Genomic DNA, 22,944 nt, shown 5'->3' on the forward strand with positions numbered 1-22,944 from the left:
CCTACAAAATATATGTGCACCCTGGGGGTGGTACAGAAGTGTTGGAGGCGATCGGGCCTTCCAAGACCTCGGGCCAGCAAACACTGGGGTGGGAGGGAGCGAGAAGGGGGGGTCTCCATGTGACGGTGACAGACACAAGGCAGCATTTGTGCACAGAAATAGGGGGGCGGATGCACCTTATCGCCCCCAGCTGAGCAGGAAAGGGAGGCTGTTAGGAGTGGGAGAAGAAAGCGAGAATGGCGCCATTGTTCTAACATTCCTCTCCCTCTCTCCCTCAGGTGAACAAGATTGAGATCTCCCCCCGGAAGAAGCCGGTCTTCCACAAAGTCCTGGTGGCCCTGGAGGACCACCTGCAGTGCCACTGCCAGCCTCTGGCGGGGGCCGCGCGCCATGCCCACCCCCCACCTACACCGGAGCCGCCAGGTAAGGGAGCACCCACCGCGTGAGGGGGCCGGGGGGATCCAGAGCGTTCGCCTTTCCCATGTATGAGGCGCACACGCACACCGCATATTGAATTGCCTGTTGGCACACTAAGCAGCGGGCCTGTCCTCGTGCACACCGTGTTGCTCCGTTTATCGATCGCAAAACGAAGAGTTATTCCCGCAAACATGCCACCATGCAGATTTCCTACAGCAACCCCTGCAGCAGGCCCCACGCCCCACCGAGCTGCCTCATCTTATCTAATGCCAGTGAGGATGGCTGTGACGGTACGGGCCTCAGGCTAGGCTGCCTTGCGATAAGGCAATTCCACCAGAGGGCGGGTTCCCTGGGAGGCCGAGGAGTCTGCTGAACCGGTGCCCGTCACGGGTCAGGTTCCCGGTCCTTTCTTCTGTGCCCAGAAGGGGCTTACCCCTACAGCAATGGCGTGGTCCAGCGGCAGCCTTCCTTCGTCATGCACACTGGCACATTTCACCGGCGCATGCACCTTTTGTGGCCGCAAAAAGTACACCTCCTTTAAGGGTCGAGCACAGCCAGGAGCAAAGAATTCTCCCACTGCTCAGAACTGGACGCTTCGATTGCCCCCCCCCCCCGGTCGTCCCCCTCCAGGACCACGGCCCGTGTCTTGTAATCTGATCACCTTCGAGTCTAATCTGATCGTTTTCAGGTGTGCTTCGGCTATAGCTTTTGGGATAACTGAATCTATTTACTAAGGAGAGTGAGCTATAGCTGCAAGGGTATTTTTAAGGCGCTGTAACGTGATGGCACCTTCGGTTTAAAGATAGCTGCATGCGATTGGTAACCCATGATACATATAGAGCTCTCCTCACTCCCCGTGGCTGTAATCCAATTATAATATGGAAAAATCACAAAAACCGATTACAAACAAAAGAAATCTGTTTGGAGGGTGTTTGGACGCTTACAGGTAGCGTTTTCGTTTTAAGACACTGAGCTTTTATGCAGAGTTGTGGGAGAGATCTTGCAGCCGTGGTTAAAGCCTTCATTGTTTACAATAGCCCGCCATCTTGCTTTAGCTAAACGCCGAGATTGGCGGGCTGTATCAGGTGGCGAAGTCAAACCGCCAAAGCGCAGGCGGCCATTGCTGTCTGGTGCAACCTAAAACCTCGTCACTATGGCTGCTAGCAGCCCGACCATTCGGGCTGCAAATGGCCTTTTTTAAAGGAGAAAAAAAAACAGGCCAGGCAGAGCACATGACCCGTGTTTTTAACTAAAAAAATAAACTGGAGTCAGATGGGATCCATGGGCATGGCAGAGAGGTTCTCTTGAGAGAGAGAGAGAGAGAGAGAGAGAGAGAGAGAGAGGAGCTCTTCCAACTCCATGGCAGCAGAGGACATAAGCCAGAAGGATGGGATCCATGGGCATGGCAGAGAAGTTCTCTTGAGAGAGAGAGAGATGAGCTCTTCCAACTCCATGGCAGCAGAGGACATAAGCCAGAAGGAGGCCAACGCCCGGGTGCAGCACTGGAGGTGGGAAAGTGGGCAGGCTTAAACGGAGGATGGAATCTGGAGGTCGGAGAGGCAGAGAGCCTGAAATCACTATAATCCCTGTCTCAACCGCGGTAAAAACATTAGGAGTCTTCCTGGATTCTAAGTCAGTTATATCGTGTCATCAGCAGCACTCGCAACGAAAATCATTAATGCTATCAAACCTCACCTCTCCTCCCAAAAACAGCCTCAATATTGCAAGAGCCACCATAGGTGCAAAATTGGACTACTGCAATGTCCTCCTTCTAGGTGCTTCGTCCAAAAACAATAACTCAAAATAACGCTCTCAGAGCGGCTCTCGAGCATATTTCTCGGGCTAGACAGACCACTGGCTCCCTATTAAAGAGAGAATTCTGTTCAAGGCTCTCACAATCACTCACAAATGTCCATCGCAATCAGCACCTCCTTATGTTACCGAACAAATACACCAAGCACCCACCCTCAGACCCAAACATGACCTATACTCGCACCAACTCACAATCCCTACCTTTACAGAGTCAAAGCAGGAGGCTCCAGTTTTGGAGGCTCCAGTTTTGAAGTGCTAGCGCCAAAATCCTGGAACGCACTTCCACTAACTTCGGAAAGAAACTTCTTTCATGGCCTTTAGAAAGGCCTTGACGACCATACTTTTTAAGTAGACCATACCTTCGCTGCTGTTTTGCTCTGAAACCATACTACTGTACTGCATAACGTGTATTGTAACCAACATGTACTTAACACAAACTGCATGTATGTAACAGACACATTGTATGTTAACCTAGTAACTAAGACTTGCTCCCATGTAACCAGCACTGACAGCGCCACAATGCCTTAGGGCTGTTGTGTGCTTTATAAATGGAAATAAGTAAATAAGCAGTACATGAGGTTGCCCAGAAAGCGGGCATGCATCAGTTGTTAATGTCCACAATCTAAGCAACTGGATTCGTTTCTCACGCTAGACCGTGAGCTAAAAGGTTGCAGTGTCCCACTCTCCCTTGGTATTAACTCTCCCTCTTTCTCCCCTTACAGGCGAGACCACAGTCACCACTACTCCCAGGCCACGGACCCCTGCTCTGGTGGAGTCGCGAGAACGGACCCGGCCACGACCCGCTAAGCGCAAGCACCGCAAATATAAACACTTGCTGGCGACGAAGACACTGAAGGAGTTGTATGCCCCCTAGAGGGGGGAGTGCCAAGTAAGTATATTGAGGGGGGAGGGGCCAAAGTAGTGGATGAGGATGATCAGTTACAGCCAGGTTTGGCTGCTTCTGGAAGATTTTTGAGTACCGTTTGGATATTTTGAGTTCCTTTTGTCTTTTCCCAATTTTAAAAAGTTGTTCTTTGTCCATTATCTTTTCCATAGTTATTATTTCGATGGCCAATCTGATCCACGATTCGTGTTCATAATATGTGTTTGCTTTCCTTGGTCCGTCTTGATGGACATTCATTTATTTGTCCTATTTGGTACACTGTCCCTTCCGTGTTATTTGTAATATAACTGCCAAACCACCTAATTGTGTTCTTTGTCCTATTGGTGTCATATGTGATTCTATTACCCCTACCCAACCCCTTTGCCCTGTTTGAGTCCCTTGTTTCGTTGCAGTTTTTTATTTTAACTTCCAGTTGTTCCTTAGAGGAGCTGGATGAAAAAATCTCGTGACAAGAAAACCGGGATTGTTTGATCACAGCACCGCAAAACATGCGAAAGCAGGAACGTTTTGAATTTCTTAGATACGTTTTTGTACCTGCCATCTCCAAATGTCTACAGAAACTGACTAGAAGTCCTACTATTATTTCCATGCTGGGAAACGAGCATGGAAATAAAAGGCAGACTATCAAGCCCTGACCAGGCTTGAGGAAAGACAGAGCAATTTGTGTGGCTTTTCTGGACGTATTTGTATTCGTTGAGGACATGGTGCTTCGATCGGAAACCTTCACAGAGTATGGTATAGTAGGTCGTGGGGCTTACAAAAGAAATAAACAATAAGCACAGAACTGGTGCGTGGTCAGTAAAGGAGGAATATTTCCAGGGAGATGTCGGCATACACACAGTGACGGTTGGGATGGTGGCTAGAAGCAGGTGATGGAGGCAGCCAGATTTAGGGGCTTATGGAAAATAGTAGCAATTTGCAGCAGGGCTGGAGGAGGTGGAAATGGAGGCCAAGAAGAAGGCACAAGGGGTTTAAAGTAATTGAGAACCAGGGTGGACTGCGAGGTGAGGAGGTAGCATATCTTCCTGATGTCGGCAGGCTTATCGTCGCTGCAGTGGCTGAGGAGTTGGATATTGGAGCTTTAGATCACGGCCCGAGTGGACCCCAAGTTTATTTCCTTTTGGGAGGTGGTGAGAAGGGCATGGGGAAGCGGGGGCAATTTGGGATGGCAGTAGAGGTGGGTCATTTAGGGCTGGGGGATTATGGAAAGTAAGCAAAAGACAGGGATGCACCATCCTGTGTTGGATGTCTGGGAGGCCGTGGGGGATGGTAGTGGAGAAATAAGGGAAGGAAAGTGGAGGATGATTTGCATATTATCAGCAAAGCGGTACTGGGGAGAGCCCAAATGACGAGATGAGTTTCTCTGGGGAGGAGGTGTAGAGGGTGAGAAGTGTGGGGGGCAGGGGTGGAGGCATCGGGATAGGAGCCGTGTTAAAATTGCTCTGTTCCAGGATATGGTGAAGGAACGACTGGCGTAGTAGGAGGCCATCTGGGTGAGGGCGGGGTTTCGACATCCAAGATTAGGCAGGGAGAGCACAGTGATCCAGAAGGTTGAGAGTTTGGAGTGGTGAGCACCGGTCAGGAAGTGTCTGTGAGGCACACCTACACTCCAGCACCTCACTCACATCTGCCAACCTCTTGCCCCTTCCTTTTACTTGCTGCACTGATAGCTCCCTCCGTCTCCAGCCACCTCCTCTCCCCTGCTGCCAATCCCACGCCAAATGCTCCCACATCCGTCCCTGTGATCGAGGGCCTGTATTGACAAAAACAACTAAATATTGTAGCCAATCGGGCATTTCACTACTATGTAATGAATGTTGATCCTCCGTCACCACTGAAACGCACAACCATGCCTCAAGATCTTTCCTCTTCACCGGCAGGATCTGCTTTGCCTAGGGTTCTTTTTTCATCTTGTTTGGACTCACGGTGCTATTTCTCATCTGACTCCCTTAGGTTGCGTTGAGCGTGGTTTGGCTGTTCTTTCTCCGTCCCATGAATGTAGCCCCTATGGGGTCCTCGGAGCAGGTCCTTCACGCAAGCCATCTGCGACAAGCGCCCGGCCTGGATCCGCCATCCCGCTGTTGCGAAGCCTCCATCCCTGCAACCCAGGGGCACCTGCTTTGGCAACTAGCGGGCCATCTGTACTACTGAAGGCTACGGAGGGGCTGCCACAGACGATGCCACGACAAAAGCCAAGAGCCCCCCCTTCACCCAGACTATGGGGAAGGCCACGCTGACCTGGAAAGTGGGAGACTGCCGCACAAAGTGGAGGTAACGCGACAGTCCAAGACCATGATCTAAAGCTGGAGCTGCACCTGAAGGTTTTATCCGGATTATCAGTCGCAGCATCAACCAATATGAAAATGGACTAATTCATCCCCGTTCCTGGCCAAAAAAAAGGTGTATTGGCAGTAGCCCTCCTTTTCCTGGTTGTAGAAGGCGGGTGGCCTCGATCACTCTCATGCTCAGCACATGTTGCTGCCATGTGCGCGGAGGGGCTATGTCGGACATGATGGCGTGATGGAGGACCTTCTGGGACTACGCAGCGCGGGGTCTTTGCACACTGGATGTACATAATTGTGCTTTTTTAATTTAAGTCTCTATTTTATATTGTTCAATTTTTTTTTATTCTTGTGCCAACTGGGATTCAGGCCAGGCCCTCGGGTCTCGCTGTTCTTTTTCTGACGGCCCTCTTTTCTCTTTCTCTTCTTTGCCTCTCTGTTCCATTGTGTCTCACCCTGAGCGTGCTCTCCACTCTTTCCTGGGCTCACAGCGAGGTCCTACCATGAGGCCTGGATAACCCTACCCCTTTGGTGCTACGCTGCAGCACTGAGACCTGCACACCGCTCTACTGATGCCCCTCAATGCTGGCCTGCTGCTGCCTCTTTACCATTGCAGAGCTGAAAGCCCCGACCTTGCACAACAATCCTGACTTTCCCCAGCGCCTCGAATTGCAGGACTCTGGACACAGTGCTGCCAAAGCATCCCACTCCAGCCCTGGAGGAGCACCCAGAGCTATTTCAGTTATCGGATCCACCCACACTCTGCTCTGCCAGGGCACTGCCACCCTGTCTTGCTGATCCTTTCTTATTCTAGTACTGAGCATTAACCAGAGGCGTAACAGGGTCGGGCCTGAGCGGACATGGCCCACCTAAAATCTGTAAATGCCCACTCCGCAGCACTGTGTGGGCATTTACAGATGTTCATGTCACTGCGGTGGGCCCAACTACGTTAGTGTCAGGTCCCATTAGCTACACAATGCTGGCTACGCCTCTGGCATTAACCACTGTGCCATTACACCTCAATCATGCCTTGTGCCAGTCCTTGCTAGTGCAGTGCAGGGGGTATGCACACCGCTGCTAGTACACCTCATGCTGGTCCTGGAGTAGCGCATGCTGTACCAGTGCTGGCACCGATGCGCGGCTCTGCCAATGCACCTCATGCCGGTCCTGGAGTAGCGCATGCTGTTCCAGTGCGGGCACCCATGCGCGGCTCTGCCAATGCACCTCATGCCGGACCTGGAGTAGCGCATGCTGTTCCAGTGCTGGCACCCATGCACGGCTCTGCCAATGCATCTCATGCCGGTCCTGGAGCAGCGCATGCTGTTCCAGTGCTGGCACCCATGTGCAGCTCTGCCAATGCACCTCATGCCTGTCCTAGAGTAGCGCATGCTGTTCCAGTGCTGGCACCCATGCGCAGCTCTGCCAATGCACCTCATGCTGGTCCTGGAGTAGCGCATGCTGTTCCTGTGCTGGCACCCATGCATGGCTCTGCCAATGAATGCACCTCATGCCGGTCCTGGAGTAGTGCATGCTGTTCCAGTGCTGGCACCCATGCGCGGCTCTGCCAATGCACCTCATGCCGGTCCTGGAGCAGCGCATGCTGTTCCAGTGCTGGCACCCATGTGCAGATCTGCCAATGCACCTCATGCCGGTCCTGGAGTAGTGCATGCTGTTCCAGTGCTGGCACCCATGCATGGCTCTGCCAATGAATGCACTTCATGCCGGTCCTGGAGTAGCGCATGCTGTGTATAAAGGGGATTCCACAATACAGCTACCCTCCTTCACAAACACCAGGTGTGAGAGTCCACATTTAACACCGATGAACAACTGCCATTTTCAATTTAGACAAATGCTCTACAATTAACATATTTTAATCTTCATGTGTCAAATGTATACAAAAACATAAAAATCTTAAAAGAGTGCATAATATGACATTTTCAGCAGGCATCACTTATTTGTTAAAGCAAGAACACACCACTTGTCTTCATCCAATCTAGACATTTTCACCAATGTGTGAAGTTGGTAAGGGACGTGAGGGACATGTTTGATGGAATAGAAACCCTCAGTATTCTTTCCCCTTAACTTGGACCAAGTTAAGGAGACAGGTGGCGTGTTCTTGCTTTAACAAATAAGTGATGCCTGCTGAAAATGTCATGTTCTGCACTTGATGTTTTTGTATACATTTGATACATGACAATGTTAATTGTAGAGCATCTGTCTAGATGGAAAATGGCAGTTGTTCATCGGTGTTAAATGTGGACTCTCACACCTTGTGTTTGGGAAGGAGGGTAGCTGTATTGTGGAACCCCCTTTATACACAGTTGTATTTTTGGTGCTCTCCCACACAGCCCCCTTTAAAAAAAAAAAAGAGGACCTCCCAGCTCTGATCTTGTACATTCTGTAGCGCATGCTGTTCCAATGCTGGGAGCCATGCACAGCTCTGCCGGAGCACCTCGAAACTGGCCCGTAGCCCCCTCCAGTTATGAATGTGTGTGTATAAAATGCCACTAGCCTTTCAACACCCCACCCCACCCCACTTTCCAGGCAAACACATTCTTTTCGTTCCTCTCGCCTCCGGTGCTTCCGTCTGGCCTGATCCCAACCAACTGGAAAAAAATACAGTCGTCCTCTCTGTGTTTGTTTGTTTTTCTATGGAAAAAAGTGTATTTATATTCAGTATTTAAAGTTGCACAAAAGGATGTACTCCATCAACTTTGTATTAAAAGTGCCGACAACATGTGTTTTGAAGCAGGGGCTGTTGTTTCCATTAGCAGGGCTCCCCGCGGCTGGGCGCTGGTTTCTAGGGTAGGGCTGGGATGAATCTGATTTTGGGGTACTCCATGCATGAATGCCGAGTCAGGACGGGCACCAGGTGAGGCCTGCCCTTTGCAAGAGCTGGCTCCATGTTGGGCAGGCACTCCCAGATGTTGGCTTTACATGATTGGGCCTAGATTCTCCATACAATGTACAGCAGCATGTCCTACATGCAGGAAGGCGAATCTGTGCTTCCTTGGGAGGCTACATCTCATGGGGGAGGAGGGGTGAACATTTTTATAAACCACTCGTTGTGGGTTAATGCACCTGCTGAAGAGATGTGTGTGTGTGTGTGTGCCCCCCACAGCTTCAATTCCCCACATGACCGACTCTGCAGCTCACTCTTGTGGGGTTGATAAAAGGGGGAGCACTTTATTGCCATGTATTAAGTGCTAAAAGACTACTCCTGTTGTGGGGCGCGCTGTATCATTAATCTTCTAGCCATGCACACCTACACACCAACCGCCACCATCTTGCTTCACTCGCAAGGCCGTTTTTCTAAAGGGTTTCTAGAGGAGCCTGGCCGCTACTCTATAGCAAGACAAGGCTGCAGGTAAACATGTGCATTTGCCCGATATCACACATGTTGAGTGCCGACTGCGTGCTTGCTGCTGGGACACTGCATCTCAGTTTGGCCCTGTATCTCGCCATCCGCTTAGAGCACACAGGCAGCGCTTAGTAGTACCTTTTAGGTTCATGCACCACATGTGTGAGCCAGGGGAGTGCTGAAGGATCCAGGATTCGCTGCAGATTGAGGAGAGAATCCAGAATCCTGGGCTGGGAGGGTGAGATGTGAGTGCTCTGGGATTGGGTTACCCTCAAAGAAGCAGGCCTCTTTTCCAGTCGGGGCACAAGTCCTAATTTAAAAAGTGGGAGGTCTCGCTATTCTGCACATTCGGAAGTGACGTGATAGAAGTCAACATATAGTAAAGTGAAATATCAAAAAGTTCGTTCAATTGCCCTTCCGTCAACATGAGAGAGGAGATTTGCGATGACGTTGCTGAATACCCATAGCTTTTCCACCCAAGAATCTGTGTTGCGATCTGCCCAGATGGCAGAATCCAAATCGGAGCCCGCTCACACTTGATGACATCACGCTTTTATTTGGTCTAGTAGCTAGGTTTATGGCCAGGGAATGGTCGCACCTAACTGCCAGCCTCAAAGGCAGAAGGGTGACAACGTGACATCCGTCCTCTGAGAAATGCTGTCCAGCCACGTGTACGCTCGACGTGTGTCCTGTTTCCGGTGGGGAGTTGAAGGTTCAGCTGTTGAGACTGGCGTCAGCAGTGACTGAGAAGAAAGGACCCTGCAATGTCAAGCACCAAAGGTATTCCGGCCCCTTGCAGCTATCTGTCCTTGGCATCTAGAGTGTCCCAGGGGAAGGGTATCCCTCAGTGGTCGAAGTGTACGAAAAGAAGTAGTGGAACTGGGTTCCCTGCTGGTCTGCCCCTGCTCCCCACAAACTCCACCACCATGCACCCTCCCACACGCACAATCCAAACCCCCAAACAAACACACCTGCTATTTATGGGAATGTGCAACTTCTTCCTACACTTTTATTTTAAAACAAAACCATTGCAGAACGGTTTCTTTTAAGAATAAAAGTATAGGAACAGTGAAACTTAAAAATAAAAGTATGGGATCACTGCTCCCGCCCAATTCAACCTCTGGTTTCCCTTGGCATGCAACTGGCCGGTCTTGCCCACTCTAGCGTGGTCTTCATTAGCTATCCAGAGTGTGTAGGGGCCTCGCATTTTGGACACAAAGGTTCCACAAACCGAGGGTAGAGGCGGGCTGATCTGGCTCTGGTTCCAGGGAGACCTTCTGCCCTGGCTCCAGAATCCCGCCGCTGGGTTGTGCAGAGTGCCGGGCATCCTATGAACTCAGAGGGGTTGCAGCTCTTTTCGCTGCACTTGAGCCATGTAATGTCTGCCCCGAGTCAGATCGTCTTCTGTGACCCCCCCCCCCCCGCCCGGACATGTTTCCTGCAGCCCCACTTTTTTTCCCCAGGAGAATAAGTTTCCATTTTCTATTTATCAGCCAATGATTTTCCTTTGGAAGCGTGCCAAGAAGCGCCTTCTCGTGTCTTCACATGTCTTGCTATGAAGGCCAGGGGATACAGGAGAGACAGGTAATCCATGAACTCCCATCCAAGGTAAGGACCCAGCACTCGTGAGCATGAGACCACCAGCATCCCCGTCCCAGGATCAGCTGGCAGCTCCTGGGACACTAGTTGGAGCAGGCCCCGTAACACAGGTTATAACACATCCACCTACCCCCCACCCCCTTTCCATCTAATCGAAAAGGAAGGGAGAAGACGCGTTGAAAGCCCCTAGGGAATAAGGCAGACAGGCACAAAACTCGCACCTCGGGGTGATCCGCAGACGCACTCTCGAGCCAAACCCCACCACCACTCACGGCACAGAGAAGAAGAAAACCAGCAAAAGAAGAACCACACAACCTGCAGCACACACCGGCCTGGCACTTGTCCTGCACCCCATACCCTGGACAAACCTCAGCAGGAGAGAAAGTAGAAGGAGGCAGAGGCAAGTGAACGGAGCTCGGCCACCAGGTGTGCACAGTGTGCACCGCACAGAGACTCCACAAGCCGCCCCACTGCCATGCCCACTCGTCTTGACGTCCACCAGCACTCCTGCCTCAACTCGGAGAAGGGGCAGTCTCGCACAGAGTCCATGCACACGCACAAACCGACTGCAGATAACGCCACAACAGAGAAACTAGCCAGCGCTGCGAAGGGGGAACCCCGCAGCTGGAAAGCGGGGGTCAGTAACCTGTGCCACAAGGAGGGCGGGATGGGGAGAGGGGGAAGGACCAGGGCTGGCAGAGCCCCAGCCAGGGTTGTGAAAAATGTATGCATATCGCCCTCTCCCCCCCCCCCCCCATCCCCTCACTCCGTCAGACTCCTGGAGCCACGCAGGATGAGGGAATGGGCGCGTACAACACCCATGAGCAGGTCAGGGGAAAAGCATGCGAAGCACCCAGGGGCAGGGGAGACGGGGAAACGCCGGCAGACGAACAAAAGGAGCACCACAACGTGCCAGCCAGCAGGGGGCTGGTCACAGCCCCCACACAGACAGACAAAACCCAGGGCTAGCCCCTGGGCCAATATAAGGAGCTGCAGGAGCAGCCAGAAAGCACAACCTGTTTGGGACTCCGCACGGAGCACCGAACAAAGTATCCTGCTTATGCAGTTTACTTTTTCTTCTCCCAAAGACCCTCCCACCCAAGATAAAGGGAGAAAAAGAAGGGAAAGAGATAACTGGGCAACCTACGGGGCCTGCACCATCGTGGGACCAAGAAGGCGGCACGGGCCTGAGGGAGTAACCTCAGGACCTCATGCCCAAAAGTACACATTATGTATTGTTGTTATGATTATTTTAGTGTATTATCACGTAATGGTGTGCAACAAAAAACCACAGCCTTTTTATTACCAACACTCAATCCAATGTTTCGTGTAAGTGCTTGGGGGGCGTGATCAGGGGGGGGGGCAGCTACCAACCTCTTGGGACCACTGGTTATAACCCAGGGACGCCAATCGGACCCCCAGGTACGGACACAGCCATACATCCGCCAGCACATACACCGTATGGAAAGCCTGACCTCAGGAGACTGCACCCCCCACTCGCAGGCAACTCGGGCTAATCCCAAGTCCCACATGGGCATTCTGTGAAACCAGGGTGGAGGTCCACTAAGAAGGGAGTGCCATGCACAGGGGCGTCTGACCAACAACCGCGCCCTAGACCGAAAATCACACACTGGCAATACCTCCCTCATCCACTGGTAATAGAGCATCTGCCGGCAAACAAGATGCTAAGAAAAGTCCAAAGAAAACTAGTGCATCAACATTAAGTCAAGTAGTGCATATATAGTTCAACCCCAACATATACATATCAATTCATCACATAACGCTGCATATTAGCTGTGATTATCGCCCACGCTAGCTGTGGGTTGCCTCAACCTACTGGGAAGACCACAGCATATGATGGCCTTGCAGTTGCAACTAAGGAACCTTGGCATCCGACCTGATTCCCTGAACGAGCTTGCCTGGCCTTAAAAGCAAGAAGGTCTGGTTAGAAAATCCCAAATGTCCACGTACCGTCAGTGTGTCCCCACCTGACACCGACTCCCTGTGCACATGTTCCTAGGGTGGAGTAGGTGCATGAACTGGGGCACTCCGGTGACACTCTGCAGAGCATCCGTTCCCAGTTCAAAGACCTACAGGCCGCATCCCCCCCCAGGATCTGACAGTACCTCGGCGTGTGCGGAGGGGGGGGCGCTGTGCTGCTGTGGGGTCCTCACCAGTAGCCGCTGCTGTAGAGTAACCTGGTGAAGATGCCCCATGTAGATGTCAGGCGGTAATTGCAGTAACACCTTGGGTACACACACACACACACACACACACACACGGGTTCCTCATAACCAAGTATCCCCTGAATCGATTTCTCGCTGGCCAACCACAGGTGCAGCTTCCCTTGTAACACCAGAGAAACTGCGCGAGCCAGTAGCACAGTGACCGCTGTACCCCATGTCCTGATTCTGGCCAGCTCATCCACACAACTGCCCTGCGAGGTCGCCACACAACAGGAGCAGCCACCTGCAGAGGTCTCAGCCTGTGAGTGAGACCAACCCGTCCCTAAGCCCCATTACGGCACCGCACTGAAGGACATGTGTTGCAATGGCCGGGCCGGCCCGTGGTTAACTTCATCTCCTGCCTCACTGCTGCTCACCAGGCACTTATGTTCCCCACAGCAAGCTTCACACTGAAGGCTCACCCTCTGGATTCAACAAATTCTCTGCCCAGGAGCAGCAGGAGAAGGGTACACTCACTCGGGCAGCAGCACCCCAGGAATGGCCTTCACAGCGTGGAGTAAAAATGGGCCCTCCAGCCTGGGAGGCCCAGGGTCATAAGCAGGGAGGCAGGCTTGTTGTGGGTCCGGCCGGGGCAGTACCTTTCAGGTGCTCGCCCCATTTAGCATGCCAGTGTCTGGGCCGGCATCTGGGTCCCCAAGACAATGGAGATCCAGACTGCCAGGCGCCCGATGTGGAAGAGAGGTGGCCAGGGCAGGAGACTTCAGGTAGTCGCTGCCCCTTACACCTCACATCAAAGTCCCCCCCTCTCCCATCCAGACGGACGTGGAGCAGGGGGCCTTTGATGTTCAAAGAGGGGCTACTTTTGGCCTATAACCAGGGCGGGCAAGGTAGCCCCTCTCATTCATTTATTTTATGATAAATTCTTTGTTTTTAAAGTAGGCAGCGATGGCAGTATTTGGCTTAATCTTGCACAGGTGAACCATGGTATTGGAGGTTTCTTCATACCCTGGCAAGGCCAATTCAGCATTTCATTCTTCGGAGATCGATAACTGAGTATGAACTACGGTTGGGTGATCATTCCGATAGTTTGTGGGGCCTGGGAGGAGGCCTGGTTGGCCCTCTCCGGGTGCCACTCTGGATGTTGACCAACGGAGATTGTGTGTGTGTGGCTGGAGGAGTACCCCTGAGAATGGGGCAGTGATACCTGGTCGCGCTGCACAGTGCCCGATCGACTATGGTTGGTGAGGGGTTAGCGATGTGTCCTGTTTGGGGGGGCGGCGGGGGAATCGAGTTCGAAGACTGTTGGAAAAAAGTGGGTGGTTCCTTCGGGTGAAGGGACTACGTTGTTTTAGGAGGTGATCAGCCGGTCCTCCTTTCCACCCCCCACACCCCAAAGCCAGGGAGGGAGGAACTCATGCCTTGTCTGGGGTGGTAACTGACATTGGAGTAACAATGGTGTTGGGGCCAGGGAGGTCAGGTGGACGGGACCCGCCTGGTCAATTACAGTTATCTGCATTTGGGTATTGGTGGAGGCCCACACGATGGTGGAGGTAGTTTTGTCCATGTTGGCTTGTTTTGGAATTAAACAAGAATGGAATATGTGTGTAAAGGTGGGGGGGTGGGGCTTAACACCCCCCACCCCTGGCATCTACATATACTGGATTGCCCCTTCTGCTGGGCATGTGCCCATGACAAGAGTGCTTTTTCCGTTTTGGTCCAGAGCCTTTGGGTGTGGAGATCCTGGTTTGAGCGGGACCGGAGGTGCTTTCCCGCTTGCCGCAGCTTGGCCTTACAAGGCCATTCAAGTCCTTGCTGGGGCAGCAGGTTGGTGTGGCCTGGGGAAAGTGGGGCGCCTCGGGTATCATGGCTCAGGGGATATGGTGGGTGTGGAGCTACACCCTTTGGCTGGGCAGGTGCCCATCCTTGGAGACAGGTTTTTGTTTGAGTTTTGTTGGAACTTTGGTTTTAGACGCTGGGCCCCTGGTGGAAGTACTGGTGTATGGAGCCTTGTTTGGGTGAAGTACCTGTTGTAGTGGGAATAGGGGCTGCAGGCAGTCAGGGTCTGTAGGGGGCTGGGAAATGGTGATCTGGAGGGCATGGGAAGCAGGCTGGAGATCCGGGGGGCTGACCTGGTATCTTTATAAAAGGGTATGAGCAGTAAGAGTTTACCCCCTGGGCCAAGTGCCCATATGGTAGTACAGGTGGTCAGATTTGGGTTTCTGGAGGCTTGTGTGGTCGATGCTTACACTGAAGTCATTGGTAGGTGTGGTCCCACGTGGAGTGGTGCTGAGTTTGGCTACAGGTCAGGGAAGGCCTGCAGGGGGCCAGGAGATGGAGACCCGGGGGTGCTGAATGCAGGCCTAAGGCCGGTGGGCTCCCAGGACATTGTTTCTCAGGGCCTGGTACAACAGTGGCTGGTGGGCAGGTTGCGAGGATGCTAGTGGATGACAGGGGGTTCCTGGGAGCATCAGCGATTGACCTTGGAGGTGTGCAGGTTTGAGGAATTTGACCATCCGCACTGTGGGTGTGCACTCCTCTGTGCTTTTTTCATATATTTTTAAGAAATTGAATGATGGGCGATCAACCTCGGAAAATGTGTGGCGCTAATATGTACACATTGTCCTATGTTCAGTGCACAACAAAGAAATAGTCACGTGTACTCTGGCTGGACACAGCCTACAAGCGCAGTCCTCCTGTCATGTTCAGTTGGAATTTGACAGCCATGAGTACAAAGCAGAAGGAGAAGGAGGGCAGCACCTTCCTCCTGCCATGGCCAGCCTAATTAAATATAAAAGGGTCTATGGATCCGTCCTATCTTTTGTCCGCCTGCTGGTGGCAGACATACTGATGAGTTAATTGAAGCAGGCCTGGTTGAAGGACTGACAAAGGACAGGATTGCCAACACCCTTTTGATATACATCTGTACCAACTTCAGCTCCCTCCCCTTAGAATGACACCCAGCTCATTTTCAGGCTACCCTCGGCCTCCTCCTCTCCTTCCCTCATCTCTGACTGTCTGTGTGCTATCCAGGAGTGGTGTGCCCCCAATTACCTCTGCTTTAATGCCAGTAAGACTGAGATTCTCCTCATGGGCACACCCGCCCCCTCCTTTCTTGTAGCTCTCTGGCCGGCCTGTCTTGGCACTCTGCCTGCTCCCACCTGCAAGACTAAAAACCTGGGGTCATCTTCGACTCCACACTCTCCTTCTCTCCCCACATCTGACGTCTCTAAGAAGTCACACTACCAGCTGCACCTCCTAAGAGGTATTCTTCCTTTCCTCTTCTTCCCCCAGAAGCTCACTGTCTCCAGAGCTCTGGTTCTCTCTAGGCTGGACATCTGCCTGCTTCTACTCTCTGCCCTCTGCAACGTATCCAGAACAGGACTCCAAGACTTGTCCTTGGCCTCAAGCCCAGGGATCGTATCTCCAGGACTGAAATCTCTGCACTGGCTACCAGTGGTTGCGAGGATTAAGTTTAAAACCCTCTGCATTGTCCACAAGGCCTTCTGGGGTCTTGGGCCTCAATTCCTTCAACTCTCTCTTCTCAAATATCTTCCTTCTCAAGCTCTTTGCTCATCCACCTCTAATTCCCTCAGGGTCAGTCGCTTCTCCAAGCAACGTGTTGGTGGTAGATCTCTTTCTTCGGCTGGGGCCTCCCTCTGGAACAGCCTCCCTGCCTCCCTTAAACTTGAGGAGAACCATCTCCGGTTCTGGAAGCACCTCAAAACCTTTCTCTTTGCTGCTGTTTTTTCTTAGCCTCTCCTCTGCTGACCTTCTGGCTGTAACCGGTACGGCACTGGCTTCCCAGACACCCTCTGACCGTAGGCCCAGGTCCCTCTGCCGCCAAGTGTCACACACCTGCACTGCCCACCTGGCAAACCCCACACTTGGGGACTGTTTCTGTATCCCTACAGTCTCCCTTCCAGCCCTTGACACCTGATTTCTGCACTTACGAATGCACTTTCCACATACTAGCATTTACTTATTGTTATAATTATTCCCATGTATTGCGCTGTCCCTGTCCCCTTCCCACGCACTTGCGCGATCTTAATGACACCTGGTGGTATCAGGTAATATTAGGATCATTGTCCATCATCCCTTGTTCCCCTCCCTTGCCTCGTCGAGCCTTGAAACACTTGTGTACAGGCGCGTTATAAATGCCATATCATATCATACCATGTCATGTCTGGGACAACTGTTTACAGTAGGCAACCCCTGCAGGGGGACCCACTTTCAGAGGGAAGAAGTATGTGATTTGATGGAGACAAAGTCTGTTCTCGCCATAACTTCAAGGGAGACCTGCTGTTTGATCAGGGACCACAGAGAGCTCAATTAACCAGGGAGACCCTTTGATCCACAACAGACAGGAAGATGGGTGGGACTTAGCAGTACATGTTTTCACCCTGTTATCGGTCCTGTTGCAAAGCACTTTGGTTATGACCTCACACATAACAGAAGATTGTTGGTGGGAACCCAGGATTTATTCATTAAGGTAGGCTTACCCTGCACCAATCACTGGAGCCCATTTGGCTTTAAGAGAGGGCTGAGCACCCCTCTTAGCAGGTCATCTGAAGACTTCTCAGGGAGTAACGAGAAGAACTCATTTGGACCCTGGCTGAAGGTACAGTCTGCCTTACAGCTTCCACCAATGAAGCAAGGCCAGGATTTCCAAGAGGGAAGCAAGATCCCTCCCCTAAACATCTCCCAGGGAACAGGGGAATTCAAAGGACCCTCCAGGAGCTCCAGAATCAGTACCCAGCCCGCACATGGCATGTCCTGCTTGGCACGGCAAGCAAGCCTCCTAGGTGGGAAGTGTCAGAGAATCTCTGAAGCGCAAGAAGGACAATGCCGTTGCCTGCAACACTCTCCTCAGATTTGGGCTGTCTGCCTTAACGGACAACACGAGCAAAGCGAAGAAGCTAGGAGGAGTGCACCGACTTAAATCGAGCCCCTCGATCTGCAACAGACTGCATCGTTGACTGTTGTCGCGCTGCAGTGGCTCGCGCTGTCCGAGACCCCTAGGCCAATGCTTCAGACCCACCAAACAGCACTGAGACAATGATTCTGGACACCGAGCTGCCGTGTAGGCCAGCCTGCAGCCGTCCGTCCAGCCTCGCTCGCCAAACTGCCTGCCGCTCGATATCTTCAACTATTTCCCACCTTGAACTCTGTCGGAGAAGTTGCAAAGCACCCTGAAAACGACTCAATGCTTTGGAGCACCAAGAACTGCTACAAGCACAAGGGACATTGTGGTTTTGTCCTCCTGGTCCTTCTCCAAAGGCCCCTAGTGACATTTTATGACCCATTGCTCCCTTTGTGCTGAAACCAAGTATCCTTGAACTATTGAGATTAATTACTTTACCAACTACCCTCCTCTCAGTATCCAGAGTGCATCCACTTTCCTTCTTGAAACTGTCGGTACTCTGTCTTCCTTTACAGGGTGGGTTGTATTTTGTAGTGTGCTAGAACGGTCTGTGATAATAATAAAATATATTGTTATACAACCTTGACTGGACAGTCCCTTTTATCATTGGGTAATGGTATTTTCGCTGTGTTGCAACTAACCAACGATTCACAACCTTGCAGAGATAAGCCTGCCGTTCCGTCCACGTTACCAAAATTGGACAAGGCCGTTTATAATTTACTTGTGTTTCCAATCTGTTCGGATCCCTTCTGGTGTGCTACATGTGTGGGGGTAATTGATGGTTTAGAAACCTGTATTCATCCCGGGACCACTAGGTGCCCCAGAAGTTGGTTCATCACAGCACAGCCCATGATGGTTAGTTATTTTAGGGGTGCCTGGCACACCAGTGGTTGGTGTGTGGCTAGTTTGGTCAACATTGGTTGTGAGAGATTTATGAATCATGGAGTTGTCAAGGTCTGGGTATCGGTGCTGTAGAGGTCGTCATATAACAGGCATGGGTGTTCAACCACAAGGGGGGAAGGTGGTAGACAGGACACACCACCTGGTTAAGACGGACCATGGTGGTCGTGGTTCCTATGTTATGTGGGAAAGGACTGGGTGGAATGAGAGTTGCCCACCCTAGGGAAACTGGGCCGTATGGGTTGAGTGGAAGGAGTTGGTTTAGGTGGTCGGTGGGCTGCTGAGGGCTCTCGGTTTCATAATTGGATAGGTTGTGGAGGTGGCAGGTCTACCATCTGATAGGTGTTTAACAAGTCCCGTTTTTGTATCAATAGATGACACCCTACGACAAGGAGAATGAGCCCAGGCTTTCTGGCAAGTGAATTGCCATCAGTGCAAGCAAGGGTACACGCACCAGGTGGAAGAGGAGTGCCAAGGTCGCTCTAGAAAGCAGCATCTAAGAATTCCTGGATGGCTCCCGCCACGGGCGCTTGTAGACCGGGTGCAAGTTTCTGAATATGTATGCACGTTTGAAGGGCCGCATATCTGGGGAACGGATCACTTGGGTGGGAGGAATCCCTTACTAGGGGGAGGGGGGAGCACATCAGGATAGATATGATTTGGTTCTGCTTGTACCCAGGGTTCCGATTGGTCAGAGGTCAAGGGGTTGGGCCGCATTTGGTCTCAAGTGACCTGCAAGAGGTCTTGAAGGTACGGGTGGGGAGTGCCCCTGGCCGGTAGACCAGTGGCCCTTTGGAGGTAGGTTGGAGCACATTGCATTGAATTGAGCAAGAGGCCCAATCTTTTTGGGTCAGTGGAAGGGAGATTGATTGCTGATTTCCGTTAGGGTCCTGGGTTCAGCAAGGAACAGTGAGGTGGCAGGCCAGGGGCAATTAGAGCGGTCCTCACGGGTCCGTGCAAGGGGTGAGCGGGCCTGGTCGGTGGTTTAGGGGCTCACATATTTGCCTTAGGAACGTTCCAGTGCGTGGGTGGCGTTGGACATGGTCACACCCCCACGCCATAGTACGTAATGTTGATGTAATGGATGATGTAAAGATGACGCTATTCTATGACCTAACGCTGATGTAACCATTTGATGATGTAATTCATGTATGGCCTTGCTGCATTTTGGGGATGAGACATGTAAAGGCTGCCTATTCCCTTTCAAATGAGCTTGTGTTGGGTACCGCTTTGGCCCTGCCGCTTGTGTCGCCCAATGCAGCCTCTCTTTCACCACCCACCATTCGCACCCCTTCAAGAAAATGCCCAGTTACACCCCCCCCCCCTCACACCCTCTCAATGCCTGCTAACAAGGCTGCGCCGGCAGCCGTTCAGACGCAGATTGCTGTAAATCGGTGTTTGGCTGCCTGGGGATGGGGTCTATATCCCAAGCAGTCTATTGAAATGAATAACCCCAAATCCAGAAACTGCGAGATAGCTCAGTGGGATATTACACTGGCTTCATACTAGCAGCGCTCGAGTTCTCTGTTGGCGTGAAGGTTAAAACAAAGTATTTTTTTTTAAAGTAGTCTTCTCGGTAGCATAAAGTAAGGGAACGTCGTACCCTTTAGTTCCCGCCCACTTTGACCTCTGTGAAGCACTGGCATTCGTTTAGAGGCTTCTTGGCACTCTGCGATGTGTGGGAGAGATGAATGCGCTGCATTTTGGATAAGAAAGTCCTTTAGTAAACTTCTGAGACGAAGACGAGGATGATGATGATGGTGACATCTAGCTGCTGGACGAGTGCTCCAGAGTTCTGAAGCCTGTTACATGTCTTCTCTGTTGGGAGGCATGGTATCGCCCAAGCGTGTTGCAGTGGTCAACCACGTGACCAAGTTAATAAAGTAGACGAGCCGCTTCCGGCTCGTCAGTCGAGACCCAACTGACTCCGCGTGTGTGTGTGTGTCCTTGGGGGAGCACCATGCGGGTGCCCCACCACGTGTGCTGGGCCCAAGGATGGGGCCCAGCTCCAGGACGGTGCCCCTGCCGGGCAACGCCGTCCGGACGGTGCCCCTGCCGGAAACGCCGTCCCTGTGTGTCGCCCTGGCCCTGTGAGGGCCAGGATGGCGACCCCGGCCTGGGTGCCCCCAGAGCCGGGGCCGCGGTAAGCCGGTTGCCATCCGGCCCATGTGTGGAGCTCTGGTGTCCTCGGAGCCGGTGGGATGGACCCCCACCCCTTGTGCTTGCAGCGTGAGCGCTGCCTGTGCGTGCCTGGTCGGCGGTCACCCGACCCAAGCATTGGGCTGCCCGGTGGACCGGAGCAGCCCCCAACAATGGCGATGAGGCGAGGGACCCCACGTGCCCCGAAGAAGATATGCTGCGGGCCCATCTCCATCTGGGCCCGCGATGTGGAGGAGCGGAGGCTGTTTTCCCCCGTATCCCTGTGGCCACAGAGGAGGTGCTACCCCTCCCCCACCCGCAAGCCGCGAAGAGGAGGAGCGGCAAATATAGGGAACGGGCCACGTGTGCCCGGAGGATGTCGTGGTGTGGCGGGCCTGTCTATACCTGGGCCCGCCGAGAAGAAGTGCCGTGGCACTCCCACCTCCAACTGGGCCTGCGAAGTGCACATGGGGGGCGGGCTGCCTGCCCGTCCCCTGAGGGAGATGGAGGAGGTCCGCGGCATCGGCCGCGTGGGTGGCTGCGCCCCTCCCCGCCTTGGATGCGGAGTCTTCCGCGTCAAGGGGGGGAGAGTGAGATGGGAGGCTTCGGCCGCGGGAGGAAGGCAATCGGCCCCCACCACCATCAGGAGGGCAGAAGCCGTCCCCCACTTTCCCGTGGGGACTGGAATGCCCGCGGCATCGGCCGCGAGGAGGAGCCGAGCTGCCCCTCCCCCACCTACTGGCTGCGGCGATGGGCGACGCAGAAAAAAAAAAATGAGGCGGGCCCAACGCCAACTGGGCCCGCGAGGACAAGGGTGCCGTCCCCCCCCAGCTCCCTGTGGGGAGGGAAAGTGCTCGCAGCATCGGCCACCGTGAGGGTGAGCGGCGTCGGCCGCACTGTATGGGTGGCGGTGGCCACATGAGGTGCCACCTTCTCCATCTGAAAGGGGGGGGGCTGCCCCGCGGCCTCGGCCGCAATGAACAGACGGCGGGCTCAAGCCCGCGATCTACAAGAAAAGCCCGTGGCAGTGCCCCCCAAGAACATGGGCCTGCCGCGAGAGAAAAAAAAAAAGAGAGAAACGAAGATGCAGGCCCGAATCCAACGGGGCCTGCGAGGGGGAGGCGCTGCCCTTTCCCCACCCGCAAGTCAAGAGAGTGAAGAGCGGCAAGAGGACCGCCAAAGGGAACCCGGCGGCCGCCAGACAAAGGGAAAGGTGTGTGGCATCCCAACGCCTGGGCCCGGCGGTGACCCATGCAAGTCGCATGGTGCCCGAAGTGTGATGAGGAGGGGCAAGGCCGGAGAACACGTGGGCCTGCCAGGGTGAAACTATCCATGGGCAGCAGGGCAGATATGGAGGGAGCTACATGACCCCAAGCCATGCAGGGGTGCAACAGATGGGCTTCACCGGGCCCTACAGCGGAGGCACCTTGCGATTGGTTTTGGTCATGCTGTCTGCCTGTGAGGGAGAGGAAGTATCATAGGTGGCGGAACGTCAGGGTGCCAGGACTCCATCATGAGTGCCCCCCCCCTCAGACTGTGGACTCGGCCGATGTGGCCCCTGGGCCTCCCCAGGTGCGGCTTTGCCGGCCCCCTTGGACTTTGACATCTGCCCATGAGAGAGAGGAAGTGGGACATAAGGGGCCTGCTGCCAGGGTGCCAGTAGCCCATCACAGGCGCCCTCCAGACAGTGGACTTGGCCGATTTGGCCCCTGGGCCTCCCCAGGTGCGGCTTTGCCGGCCCCTGAGTGGTGAACTGAACTGTCCTGAGGAGCTGCCCACGTATGATGTCGGACTGGTCTCCTGCAGACCTGCAATTGCTTAGGATGGACTCAGTGGCCATCTCCATGAAGACTGGGACCCTGCAGACCCTGGACTTGCTTAAAATGGCCCATTCAAGTGGCGATGTGAAGCTGTGATCCTGCATATTGTGGCCATGCTTTAAATGGTGCCAGTGGGGTCAAAAATGGCGGCATTTAGTAATAGTGAAACCACTCACCCAGGTTAATAAAGGGTGCATTAGTAGAGTGGTTGTAGTGGTAGTAGTGGTGGTTATGTTGGGGCGTTGGGGTTTTGTTTCATTGTTATGAAAAAGGAGGAGTGTTACATGTCTCCCCTGTTGGGAGGCATGGTAGCGCCCAAGCGTGTTGCAGTGGTCACGTGGGGAACCACGTGACCAAGTTAATAAAGTAGACGAGCCGCTTCCGGCTCATCAGTCGAGACCCAACTGACTCCGCGTGTGTGTGTGTCTTTGGGGGGCACCATGCGGGTGCCCCACCACGTGTGATGGGCCCAAGGATGGGGCCCAGCTCCAGGACGGTGCCCCTGCCGGGCAACGCTGTCCGGACGGTGCCCATGCCGGGCAACGCCGTCCCTGTGTGTCGCCCTGGCCCTGTGAGTCGAGCCAGGATGGCGACCCCGGCCTG

At 53.3% G+C, this 22,944-nt stretch overlaps 1 protein-coding gene across 5 annotated transcripts in view; it reads left to right on the forward strand.

The window, feature by feature from the left end:
- The window catches only part of PDGFB (platelet derived growth factor subunit B), a 63,640-nt gene that overhangs the window by 29,886 nt on the left and 10,810 nt on the right, over window positions 1-22,944 (forward strand). For 4 of the 5 annotated variants that reach the window (XR_011304933.1, XR_011304932.1, XR_011304934.1 and 1 more), the window contains exons 5-6: window positions 279-423; window positions 2,952-3,118. Coding sequence is in view for 2 of the 5 variants with exons in the window: in XM_069652954.1 (XP_069509055.1) it covers window positions 279-423; window positions 2,952-3,103 (297 nt within the window). In the remaining 3 variants the exon portion in view is untranslated. Of the gene's footprint in view, window positions 1-278; window positions 424-2,951; window positions 3,119-5,086; window positions 8,153-22,944 lie in introns of those variants that run through there. The other variant, XM_069652953.1, reaches the window with a different exon arrangement.

Source organism: Ambystoma mexicanum, chromosome 3q (assembly GCF_040938575.1).
Source record: "Ambystoma mexicanum isolate Mex_15411 chromosome 3q, UKY_AmexF1_1, whole genome shotgun sequence".
Classification (NCBI taxonomy): Eukaryota; Metazoa; Chordata; class Amphibia; order Caudata; family Ambystomatidae; genus Ambystoma; species Ambystoma mexicanum.